The 13,608-nt window shown below is 36.2% G+C and overlaps 1 protein-coding gene across 12 annotated transcripts in view; it reads right to left on the bottom strand.

The window, feature by feature from the left end:
• NTNG1 (netrin G1) overlaps window positions 1–13,608 on the bottom strand; it is a 155,811-nt gene that overhangs the window by 36,332 nt on the left and 105,871 nt on the right. For 8 of the 12 annotated variants that reach the window (XM_054073203.1, XM_054073201.1, XM_054073205.1 and 5 more), the window contains exon 5: window positions 11,102–11,128. In XM_054073203.1, coding sequence (XP_053929178.1) covers window positions 11,102–11,128 — 27 coding nt within the window. Of the gene's footprint in view, window positions 1–1,113; window positions 1,180–11,101; window positions 11,129–13,608 lie in introns of all 12 variants that reach the window. The other 4 variants (XM_054073213.1, XM_054073206.1, XM_054073210.1 and 1 more) reach the window with 1 other exon arrangement.

The following is a 13,608-nucleotide window of genomic DNA, read 5'->3' as shown; positions in this document are numbered from 1 at the left end:
AGGCACACATGCAAAAACTTGGAAAATATAACATGAGCTAAATGAAATTGCTGCAGTGCTAAATATCACTTTGTCAGGGATATTCAATTTAAAATATATATGAATAATAGAGGCTAAAGTACATTGCTAACCCATGTAGAGAGCACAGATCAATTAGTATTTTCCATTAGGTTGGACACATAGAAACTTGCACATATAACATAGTGGGTTTTTACGTATGTCCATATGTTTTGATTTGGTCATCATGATCAATAGATTTAAACACAGCCCCTCCATTGTAGTTCCCCAAAAGATTCCCAATATATCCAGTTCAGTTTAGTAGCTGATTTCTAGATCAACTTTTCACTAATTTTATTCTCTATCTGTATGTTTTATAGCACAGAACGGGCACTCTTTGAACAATCAAAGCAAGCCACAGGCCAGATTTCTGCAGGGATTTTTTGGGGAGCAATGTGCAGTGGATAAGGAGAAAAAAAGGATGTCATTCTCTATAATGAACAATCATTTTGAAATGTGAAATGTAGCTGAACACAATTTGAAATAATCAAGAATCTTACTTTTATTTGTCATCTTAAAACATTGTTCTGTCTTTTAATGCTAATCATCATGCCATACTCTGTGAGTAATTTTTTGTGTGGCACTCAAATTGCAAAAAAAATGGCTCTATCCTGCGCAGAACATTATATTGTGGATGGCATGCAAGCTGGAATGCCTCTCAGCTCACTTGGGAAAACAAAGTGGAAACAAGACATTAAACATGAGTTTGATGTAGACAATGACAATCTTTTTCACTCAAGAATCCTGAAACTTACTCAAGATATAGAGACTGCTGTCTAAACAACTCCAATATTATCTAGATGTTTCTGTATATCAGTAATTTTAACCTGTGCATCTGCTTTCCCAGACTTTTGCAGTGATGATGTGCATAGTCTGAATGTTGGAAGACTTTTCAGGTAAGGTTTGTTTTATGGTTAGTTTCTCACAGAATAGCATTAATTAGCACCAGAAGAAAAATTAGTTGGATTATCATTGTTACTAGTTTTGCCACCATGAGGGACTCCTTGAAAGCAATTTCAGTAATTTTAGACCGCTAGGAATTTTACAGCATCCTACCTTGGTTTGGTTTAGAAACCTCAAGGGAAGAAATATTCGGCCATATCCTATCAAACTTTGGAGGATCTGCATGCATCAGGAAAAATCAGGTTTTGTTATTTACATCTGTGATATTGTTCTAAACAGGCAAGCATATGGACAAAGACATAGATTACAAACATCCACTACTGAACTACTCTAGGTTGCACTCGAACAGTACATGACTCCACAGTGAACAAGAAAACAAGCAATTGATGATTCCCAAAACACCAAATGGACATAAAATACTGTGCATAACAATTTATCTTCCATGGTTTAAAATATAATTTTTCTTGATGAGAAGATATCCTAGACCAATATGTGTCATTCTAACACCAGGAACAAAACAGCAACATATTCTGTTAAATCTACTCTGTAGAGATAAAATGACAAGATCAGACAAATAAGGATGTCTTACCAAAACCACATATCTTACCGTAACATCCCGTTCGAGAGCCTTTTAACAGAATTATACTTCTGTTATCAGATGAAATATATTTACCAGTAGAGTGGGCCTTTCGCTTTCACACTTTTAACTGTTGTATCTATTTCCTATCATCTCTACTGATATACTCTACAGCTTGGCTTTGTAAGAACATTAAATGTCTACATTTCTTAAAGACCCTACATAGTGTGTTACCTACATGTAGAAGAATTTTGTCTCACAGCAAATGAATTAACTGTCTCTTCAGGGCTTCATCTCCTTTGGTCAATGTTCTTTGAGGCTGGGGTAGTAGCGAGTGATAATCCTTAGCAGAGTGGTGCTTGGTGTTGGAGCTGAAAGTAAGTAAAGGGGATGGGGTTGCAGGAGGAGGAAAGGAGGCTTTTCTTTGGGCCCTGACCTGGGAAATGGTATTTATACTCCCCTCATTTTTCTGTTACAATCTTTTCTCTGGTTCTATCTGCCTGGGTTTGAGTATCAGATTTGGACCACATTTTTATCACCTTCGCTGAGCGCTGCAGTGGTGATTATCGTTTCTGAGCTGAAAAGAATTTTCCTTAATGGTCACATCAGCCTACATAACTGTTATATTAGAGGAGAGAGCTATTTCTTCATTTCTACCTACAAGTAACTCAGTTAAGTAGTGAGTAGCTTGCAGCTATCACAAACTGGTTGGCATTAAGGCTCTAGGCTTATAGTTTTTTTGGAAGGTGTGTTTCACTGTTATGTCTGCCTTAGTGGAAGACCTGCACGGATGCTATGACAAAAAAACTGGGACTCCAACCATCTGATGTGGAAAGAGAATATGATTTTTCCCATAGGATCTACTAATCCATTTGTCAAGGCTGAAGAGAAACTGGTGGGGATTGCTGTCCCTAAAGTCCTCCCACATGGAGAACAATTCAGGGAAAGGATGATGATCTGCACTTTGCCATTTACTGTTAGGTAGTCTTCTGTAATTGAATCAGTCAAGTTGTGCTATAATCACATCATTACACCATATTCTTGCATTTTTTGTGTTTTTTCCTTAGAACATGGAAGAAAGAAAAACTGAGTCAGTTAGATAGATTCTCGGTCTACGAATTGATAAAAAATAGCCTGCCTGTACTGGACAGATCCACCAATTCATACACATAGGAAGTGCAAACACAATAGTCATAGCGTATGACAAAAGGTATCTAAAAGCCATACTTATTGAGGTGGTACAATAACTCTAGCCTGCTGAAAGACTGTCATTCCATAGACCTGAGACACCACCCTCCTCCTCCTCTTGAAATACTGACTGACAGGTTATGTTAAAAAAAGTTTCAAGCACACACAGACAAATTGCTTGCACAGTTAATTCACTGTTAAAGTTTTAGTAGTTTTTAGAAACACTTAGACTTGACCTAAAGAGAATACATACAAAAATCAGAGGCTAAAAAAGGAAAAATAATCTTTATTGACTACATTGTCCTGCTGTCCCCCAAGCGTTTTTCTCTTTTAGACATCGTGCAACATCAGGGTTGTTGTAGAAAACCTGTAACTATTCAGGTAGGAGGTTCCAATGTCCTGCTTCTGTTGTTGAATACTGGGTAGCACACCTACTCCAAAAATTGTTCTGCGATTTAAATGGCCTAGATATTACTAACAGTAAAAGTAATAGCGTCAAAGCTTTGTAACACCTTAGGACTAACCCTCTGGAATATCTGTCATTTAATAAACTCTAAGTTGTATATAGGAAATAATATATTCTGTACAATCTGATTCATATAATCAATAATATTTCATATACAGTCTTATTCTGATGATGATTTCCTCAAGTAATCTCCTGGCTTGTCCAAATAAAATCATTACTTGTACAACAGAAAAGAATCAGTGTTACATATTTCTTAATAACCCTATAAATGCTATAGATATGTGCTCATTTTAGCAAACTTTCTTAAAATGGAGGTTGTGACTTACTGCAAAATAATTAAAAATTCTCTGACCCTTTAAATTATGTTACATTGAGCTGAGCTTCCTAATGGACATCCAAACCAATAATGAACATATTTACAGAGTCTGAAGATTACCAATTAAGTATTATTACTGGTGATTATTACTAGTTATCATTATAACCTTAGAAGGGACTTTGGGAGGTCATTTGTTTCAACCTTTCCTCACAGTAGGGTCAACTTAAAAGTCAGACGAGGTTGTTCAGGGTTGTATTCAGCTGAGACCAGCCACTGTCTTCAGTGTCTCTGGGCTGGTTGGTAATGTGGTTAACCCTCCCAGGGACTTAATCTTATCAGTCCTTAGGGTTTTTTTTTAATCTTGCTAAAGTTAATATTTTTTTATTATATCCTTATTCATGGAATGCATTATCACCAAGATTACAGATTTCTCAATAAAGGCTTTTCTTCTTATCTTTGAAATTTTCTGGGTTTGTATGTTATTTTTTTTTAACGGAGACAACTTTACGTGCTTTATCTAAAAAGGTATGTGAGACATCCAAGTCAAAGACTGTCATTCCCACAAGTACCTTGGAGCAGGGTGAGTCATCCTTTGAACAGGCACTGGGAAGATTCATTTAGCAGCTAGTTATTCTTTTATAGCACCTTGTGAAAATATTTCTAGTCCTCAGTGATTACCACTAAGGGTTTTATTTATAGAGAAGTTGACTAGATAAACCAAGCTCTTCCAGAACTGTTTGATGTATGGGCGCTGTATTCTGTAATTAAAGTAATTATTTGCCAGAATAATTACTGATTAATAATCAGAATAATTACTGATGTATTTTGGTGTAGGTTTTCTAGAAGATGTATAAATCTGCTGTAACATATTCTGTGACAGTTATCCTGGACAAACAAGGTTACCGAAATGAGAAAGGAGTTTCCAAATGTATATTTTAGTGTTATTTTTTAAAAGTAAAGTTACTGTAGGTGCTTTTAAGAGTACAGGTATATAGGCTATATGACTGAACATAAAATCAGATATGACATTGTAATTTTATAGACAATTATATACAGAAAATATTGTTACAAAATTAATCTTTCATGAAATAAGGAGAAACTGATTGCATTGTATTTATTAAGAGTATGATAATTTCCTTTTTTTCCTCACAATCTTTAATTTTCTGGATCTACAGCATTGGGGTTACTTATGGTATCGAATGAAGAAAATCTGCCTCAAATATTCACTGCACTGCTGTAAGCACCATGGGCTGCATCATGATTTCAGATTGGGGAAACAGTTTCAGCCTGATTGCAACCAGATAGATGCATAGGAAAAAAACCTGTCATGATGTTGGTAGAAATTAATCAGCACTTTGTTGGTTTCTTACTTCAACCAAGTACCGAGATGGCAGTAAAATTAAAATGTGTTCCCACTGAGGGAGGCTATCCTTCCTCAGGGATGAGGAGCACAGGTGACAAAGCATACGAAGGTCAAGTTGCTGCCTGGACATCTGTGGTCTGTGGCAGATAGTGTATTTTCATCTCCTAAACTGTTTCTGCTGATTTGGTCCATAAACAATGCATTTGCTGAAAATTACTAATAATAAATCAGAAAGTCTTAAACAATGCTCACTCTAACAGCAGACAGGGAGCACTTGTGTTGACAACTATCATTACTCATTTAAGTTATAGTAACAGTAGGGAACCCTCGTGAGAAACTCTGATTAAGATGCTTTTTCTTCAACATCTATTTAAAACACAAAAAAAGCATTAAAAAATTGTCAGTGTAGGCTTAATGATTCTAAAAGTCCATGTTTCTAGTCACAGAAAACTGACCTGCCTGTTTTAAACCATAAGTAGCTGAGACTAAATATCTATTCTAAAATATAGATGTCTGCTGAGCACAGTGGAGTTCTATGTGTGACAGTGGGTTTAGTTGTTAATATCAGACAAAAAATTAGGAATAATAAAAAATAATGCTCACTGAAACCAATGGCATATTTAGCAACTGCTGAAATAATTGGATGTGCTTGTATCAGATCATATTACTTATTGTAAAGATCACACTATCATTATTACAGCATTTCTATCTCATTAGGTCTGTTTGAAATAATGATAACCTACCTCACATAAAATTTGCTTTTCAGCACTTTCATAACAATGCAAAATCTAATTCATCGAAAGGGAAGAAATGCTGAAAAAGTTTCTTTATAAAACTCACCCCTTTATTTTACTATATTTTATATTTAAAAAAAAATACTTGGCCAATGTTAGGCAATCTTTTTGGGAGCAACGTAGGAAGATTCATACCTGATCCTTTGAAGAAAGGAGAATTCTGCATAAATGTGAAGATGTGGTTGTTTTATGGCAGCTCCTCAGACATAACAGCTTTTATAACTGTTGGAAGAATTTAAATGCAATTAGTCCTTTACTTGCTATCTTTGAGTAAAAGAAAATGATCTTTTAGAGGCTTAAAAAAATTAAAAATCCAATGATCCACCTCTGGAAACTTTTAGATATGAGAAAAAAAATCCACTGATTTTAACAAATGTGTTGGCTAATTCTCAAACTAATAATGTCTGAGGGAGTGTTCCTCAATTGTATGTATTATCACTAAAATATTTGCAAAAGTGCACAAATGAATTCAAGTGTTTCTGGAAGGCAATATTTAGGTAATTTGTCATGACGAAAAAAAGTGAAATATTCTGTTGATAGCTTGTATATGTGGGTTATTTTGCTTTTTATTTTGATTGATTCTGCTTTTTCCTGCAAAGATGCAGAAACTGGCTGGTCGACTGGGATTATTGTACAGTAATTCACAACTGATGAAGAACAGTAAATCAAGACCTTTTTTTAAAAAAATCAGAATGCTGATTTGGAAATATCATTCTTCCCTTGTACTTCCATGATTATATGTCTAAAGGACAGAAAGAGAAAGAGGACAGGCTAAAACACAGAAGTGCATTTCTCCTAGCAATTCCTCTCCAAGTTTTATGCATACAATTAGATTTTAAAATATTTTTGTGGATTATTCCTGCTCTCTATAAACTACCCTGAGTAACTGTAGCTAAGCCTGCATATTGTAGGTGCAATGTGTTTTGCACGGATACAATGGTACATACTGAAATGCTGATATCTTATTTTCTAATAAGAAAAGTGTCTTTGCACTTGGTTGTTTATTAATGCTTAAAATAAACATTACTGCTAACTAAGTACTTTTGTGTATATTATAGCAAATAAAAGAAGCACTGAAAAGACAATTTGATGGATTCACCGTTTGTAGGTAACCCCAAGATGATGAAGGTAGACTGAGATGAAGAACGAGAAACAATACTAAACTGTAAGTGGCCATGTCTACTTGACTGCTTAGAGTGGCTCTTCTTATCTGTTAAAATTGGTGGATCTGGCAAACCAAAAACTGAAATAAAAGCTCCCACAAATCCCACCCCAACAACCCGTCACCAGTCTCCAAAGCAGCGCTGGTAGTTTCTGATACTGCACAAGAAATCACTCTGCAAAAAGATTCTGCTGAGTGCTGGGGTCAGCACACTGAACTGATATCCTAGTTAAGCAGAAGAAAACTGGCTTTATTATTAATTGTACCAGCTAAATAAACTACATACAATGTCTTTTACTTGGTATGTTAAATTTCTTTCGGAGCCTGTGTCCAAATGACTGCGTTATACCACATAGGCTATTAGTACTTTCTTTCAGCTCAGTAATGTTTTAACAAGATGGAATATCTAATTGTTAAAGTGAAAAATTCTGAGTGCCTCAAAGTATTAAAGTAAAGGAGGGAAAACAAATACTGTTTCTGGCTTGATATTCTAATCAGTTACTTCAATAAGGTGATTGCCTTAGACTAGGAGCCTGCTTAACAGTATTTAGTAAAAAGTCAGATTTGGATAAAATCGAATTAAAATGAGAACGGTTTGCTAATATGTCCAAAATAATATATATAATTTGAAGACAATATTTAAATGTTCTAAGGAGATAAACATCTTAACAGTTTATCAATAATACCCTGCTCTCTCTAAAACTTCACCTCAAACACTAATAGAAAAGTAATTTACAACCTAGTTAGGCATGTTTATATCCTACTGACATATGTGGGTGTGTGGCCTGTACTCCAGAGCTTGGCATTGTAATGGCTTGATCTCACGACTGTAAATTTAATGCAAGAACTTCTGTTACGGCAAGGGTGCAAAATCACATCCAAAATCCTTTGTGTTGTTATAAATAAGAAAAAAAAAATCTGCTATTAAGATATATATTTATCACAGTGAAATTTCATAACAAATACATAAAACAAATAAAGCTACAGTTATCCTGACACTGTTTTAGTCCCAGTAAAACACCTATTAAATCTTTCAAGGTTAAGAAAACAATAAAAGACTGCCCATTCAGTCTTTTTTTTTTTTTTTACTTTTGTCTCTTGCATTCATTAGCATTAAAAAAATTCTCTTAATTTGAAATTGGCTATAAAGAAGAACAAAAACGTGGAGAACAAAGGATAAAATACCATTTGGTTATCGTGATTGCATCTTGCACTTGGGTGCACGGTCTGTCTCTAAACTCTGACTCATCTGCCACCAGCAGGCTTTAAGGTGATAATCACCCACACAGAGCTATTTGCACATCATGTCTATCCTATCCTGTATCTAATTATAGCCTTTATAACAAACTGTTTAGCATAATTAGTGGAGTTATGCTTTACAGGAATAAAGACAGAAGCTATAGTTTAGAAGATTCAACTTTTTGAAGGCGTACATGGACAGATTAGTAACTTTGGTATATGATTACAATAATGAAGATTTTGATGCATTGGTCTACGTAAAATTGTACAATCATTATTGTAACAAGTAAAATAATGTAACTTTCAGAATATTTACATACTGCATGTAAGCATTGCTTAAAATTATAGAATGGTTTTGGGACTCATTAATTGCTAACACTTTCATCAGTATTTTTCCAGACATGGCTGAAAAATACTGAAAGGGATTGATTGTTGGAATCAAGAATGCTGGAAATGACTAGAGAACTTATTATTCAACTGATAAACAACAGCAGGTACCAATGACCTTAATGGGAAAGCTCTGTGTTTTTCTTCTTCCAGATGATCAGAAAGGATGTTTACCTAATGACCCATTTTGAATTGTGGTCAAACTTTAATCATGAGCAGCTTTACTACAAGATCCTTTTAGGTAATAAATGGAATAGGGAATGATACATGTATGTGCACAGAGGTACATTTATTTTTCTTTGCTTGCTTTCATTGCAGTCTTAAAAGTGTTAAATGAACATCACTTGCAGTGGCATCTTCTTTGTATGCTGGCAGTTCTTCATAACCCTCTACCCCAGCCCCACCCTCCTTATACACTAAGAAAAGCTTGAAGCACACAAGAGCCAACCCTCTCCCTCCCTCCCGCAGCTCCTCTGCAAAATAAAACCCAAACTGTATCTCCTGCGTAATTTCCTGTCCCCAGATGGGGAAAACTCTGCTGATACGAACACAAATATTGTATTAGCATAGACAAAAGAGGAAATCGTGCAGAATCCATTGAAGTAGCCACAACTAATTAATCTTGTTTGGTTTTATGCGTTAATAGTACTTCTATTAAATTCTCTTAGAGACCAGGATAAATGTATGTGTTCTATCCTTGTTTAACAATAATTCTACTATTTCTATTTTATAGGAAAGATGTTCAGAATATTGTGCAAATAGAACTGTTTTTCCTCTGAGCTATTTAAGAATCAACACATGAAAAAGCCAAGCACTGTGCCAGTATTTACTCGTGCTTATGAAGAGGTGCTCATGCTTCATCCTTCCCAGGTAGGCAAATTTGTTGAATTCTACCACGTTATTCCAAGACATTTACAGCAGATTAAAGATAAAGCAGAGTCTTGCAGAAACTCTTTTATTTCCTATGGAATGTTAAACAGAATTTTCTCCATTCGTAGCAGATAAACTGTACTAATCACCCCAGTATTAAATACAAAGAGGTCAACAATGCATCCTTTCAGGTCACCATTGATTAAAAGGTATTTGAGTGTCCCTATTAAGTTTTCAAAGGCCAACATCTGCTGATGCTCAGAAATGTAGATGTGGTGACAAAGGCTGTATGGAGTGTGAAGTGAAAACACAACCATATAGTCCATGCAACACAGTACAAAGAAACTATAGCACAACCAAACTCCAAAGAGCTATTTTCCCATTCATCCCATTTCTGCTTTTAATGGCAGGAATATTCCTGAGAATAGTGACATAAAATTCTTTTTCATTGAGTTCATTTTTTTGGTTATAAAATACATGCATAAACACAAACTTTTGAAAATCATGCAAATGCTAAAGGAGATACTACAGTGGGAAAATTACATTATTAAGACTGGATGCTTTCACTTGCATGTTGTTGTCATTGATGCTGTTTTACTATTTAAAGCTGCAAAACAGATGCCATGGCATTCAGCTATTAACGCTGCTCTCATTTGCAAGGAGGCTAGTTTTGATGGCATTTAACTTGCAGTCTGGAGCTTAGCAAATCAGCACCATTCATGAGCTTAAGTAAACTGAGCTGATTTATAAACTGACAGACCTGACTCTGCATCATAAGAAGCAAGGCAGTTTAACCCAAATTATTGGAAGCTTTTCAGTTGGATACTAGGTATGGCAAATTGCATTTTACTGCTGTGATATTTTATCATTGTGATAGCCCTACATCACAGAAGTTGTGTCTAAAGCCTGTGCAAAGTTGAGGCTGTGGGGAGTATTCTTTCAGTCAGCTGCAGTAGGATCCCATTTCTACCTGCCTTCGTTATTTATAATCAGCTAAGGTGGCATGGCTGTGTGCACTTCTCAGCTGCTTCTCAGAACTTGGCAAGACGCACAGCTGAGCTGTTGTGCACTTAGTCCTGTTAAGCATTTTATTTAATTAATCATTTCTCATTAATCATTTCATCGATACACCAGTTCTTTACATAATGCTGTTATGGTTCTGTTATAGTTTGGGTGTAATATTTTGGTGCTGTAATTGCATACAGGGAAGTAGGTTTTTGTGAAGGAACACAATTCTGTTCACTTTATGATGTAAAGACCAGTTCAAAGGCCACTGGAGTTAATTCAAAGACTCCAGGAGATGCACTGCATTTGATGAGCTACTTCATAAAAATGAAAACTCTTCCACTTAAAAAGTTTTCCATTTGCTCTTCGAATTCACACGCAAATGCCTGCATGAAAATTAATAGCCCTATAGGTCTCTGTTATTAGCAAACTTTTTTTTTTTTTTTTGCAAACATGCTCAACAAATATTTTCTGGGGAACAGTGTCTTAATTCTCTGTTATGCACGCAGTTTTCCAGAACTCAGTTTTCATCTGCCGATCAGAACTGATCAGAAATCTGCAGTTGAAGGCAGATATGTTGTCAGGCAGGAGTGATGTTCTCTCTGACCATGTAACATGGTTACATGTTGATGCAACTGAGGAAGGCCAATACATAGCACCTGCACTACAGAGCACATTTTCAGGGAAACATGATCTACAACAGAAAGGGATGTTGGGAAATTAGATCCAAGAAGCTGAATAACAGTGCAAAACAATACTGGTTTTATTACTTACTACCAATACTGGAAATACTGGGTATACCTGTAGAGAAAGAAAACACAAAATAATATAGTTAGATGATTGCTGTGGTTGGCTGAGCTACTACATCTAAGATTCTGAAAACAATTTTCTCCTGATTTTCAGAATATTACATCAATACACAGTTAAATGCAAGCAACTGCCAACACGTACTCAGCCCCTTATAAATGCAGAGTCTTAGGATTTTTCAGTATGAGGCTGCAGGGACCACTAAAATGCACTGACAGATGGGTATTTCTGGGACCTACACCAGCTCCCTGAACTTTGTGAATTTGTTCAGAATAGTTTTGTAGTTTAACTAACCAGCCATTAGGTTTAATGCTCTAGATAAAAATATCAGTCATGCATGTATTATGCAGATCTAGGAGAATAATTTAACCAGGGGATAGATGCATTGCTAACTGCCTTGGCCAGCTGCTTAAATCAGTTGATACCTTCTGTTGCATTAACTGCATATAGCTTTTTTTTTTCCTCTTTTACCTGATGGTTATATAAATTAAGCTATGGAGAAAGGCAATTGAGCAAAACAATCTAATGCATTAGGCTGGACATATTGACTAAGCCTCTCATTGATTTCCCCCCCACGCTTTCCTTTCAATTCTTAAGCTAAATTAATGCAAGGAAACCATTCCAGAGGCAGGTGAGAATAACCAGAAGAGGTGGGGCTGCTGAGGAGTAAAAATCCTCTGATAGATTAGCAATGCTGGATCTCATATTGCATGACGCAGTCCAAACATGTAGCTTGTTGTCAGGTCTGCCCTGAAAAGTGTGTAGCACAAAAATATGGACATGAAATCTTTCCTGAATGCCATTTTCTTTAGATTAAATGGCATTGTTAATGGCACTGTTGCTAGTCTCTTGGGTTAAAGTGACAAATTGCAGATCGGTGTTCAAATCCTGGACATTTGCATCCTCTTAGTTAACTACAGTTTGCCTTTTTAAAGTTTTATTGACTTTTGATGGCTTACATTTTACTGCAGAAATCTGTCTGTTTCTCCATTAAACATCTGCTAGACTTTTTTCAACATCTATCTTGAAGTTCGGTCTTACTCTGAGATGGTATAGAATTCATTCTGCAATTAAGTAAACTGGAGCGGAGGAATGTCTTGAGGAAAATTATGTTCACTGTAAGCAAGGGTGTAGAGTCAAGTTGGGAACATTTCTAACTCACGGCACTGCTGAAACAATGCTGAAGTAACTACATTTGCTGAACGGTGACCATTACCCAATCTTTTGTGTTTCACCCTGTCAGTGCTGGCACACATGCTAGAACTGCAGCTCTTTGGTTTCATATCCTGTAGAATCTGAGGTCTGACAGAGCACTGAGCACTGTCCTGGAGACAGCACCTGCTGTGAACCGAGCCTCCCCCTCCAGATATTGTTTGCAAACTGAATTATTTCTACTTTGGCTGAGATTAACATGCATTTTCCAAAATCTTTGAATCATGGGGTTTTAAGAGCTAACTAAAAATATCAACATAATAGAACAATGCTGGTTTAATTCTAAAAGTAGCAAAAAGTGCTTTGTCTATTAGGGTATTGTAAGAGAACTTCTAGACTTTTATCTTAAATGACAAAAAGGCAATCAATTTTCAAATAATTTTCCCTGAAGTTTCAATTGCTGCTTGTTTACATTTTTGCAAGTCATTGTAGCTCTCATTGTAGCAGGATTTGTTTTCCTTTATACACTGCTGGAAACTGCACAAATATTAGATAAAATACTGAAACTGCATTCTTGCACTTACACTTCCATTGTGAAATGGCATTTGTATTTCCTTTGGGGATACTCCCCCGCCTCGAACAACTCTCTCTCCTACGCGCACATAGAAATATCCTTTCCTTTCTCTCCTGAACAGATTGTAGCAAAGAGAGAGGTTTTTCCTGCAAGTCTGCTCTCCTCATTTTACTGTATTTAAAAATTGTCAATGAATTCATAGTGATAAATACTTCCTGGGAGAGAATAACGGAAACAAGATGCCTGCTAGCCTGAAGGGCTCTGTATTAATCTTGCAAAGTTCTCTTCAGCTTCTCTTTGAAAAGCTCTTTTTCCATTTTGGTTCCTGAATTGGGGCAATCTTCCATAACCAGCTTGATTTTGTGATGCCAGGTATGATTGTATGTGGTCACTGGCCTTGCTACTGCACTTCTTTATGCCCTTTCAGCTAAAGAGTGAGAATGGCACATCTAAGTTTGTCAAGAAAAGAGCTCTTATGTAGGGCCACAAAGCAGGATCTATTAACACTCAAAACTGCACATATGATGGGAAAATTATTCTTAGTAAGAGTGTTTTTGTGAGATCCGGCGTTAGATATCGAGGGTAACTCTTGAATTTAGCTAAGCTGTATTTGGTGCAGGTCCTTAGGTAAGGAGGCATAGGAGGTGTGATTCTGCCTCTCCCTCCCAGTCAGTGTGGAGGCAGGCAGGGGCCTGACCACACGGATCCTCCTGTGGCACCACTGCCAGGGACCCAAGGACACCAACAG

This window comes from Cuculus canorus, chromosome 8 (genome assembly GCF_017976375.1).
Source record: "Cuculus canorus isolate bCucCan1 chromosome 8, bCucCan1.pri, whole genome shotgun sequence".
NCBI lineage: Eukaryota > Metazoa > Chordata > Aves > Cuculiformes > Cuculidae > Cuculus > Cuculus canorus.
This window is presented reverse-complemented; position numbering and strand designations above follow the sequence as displayed.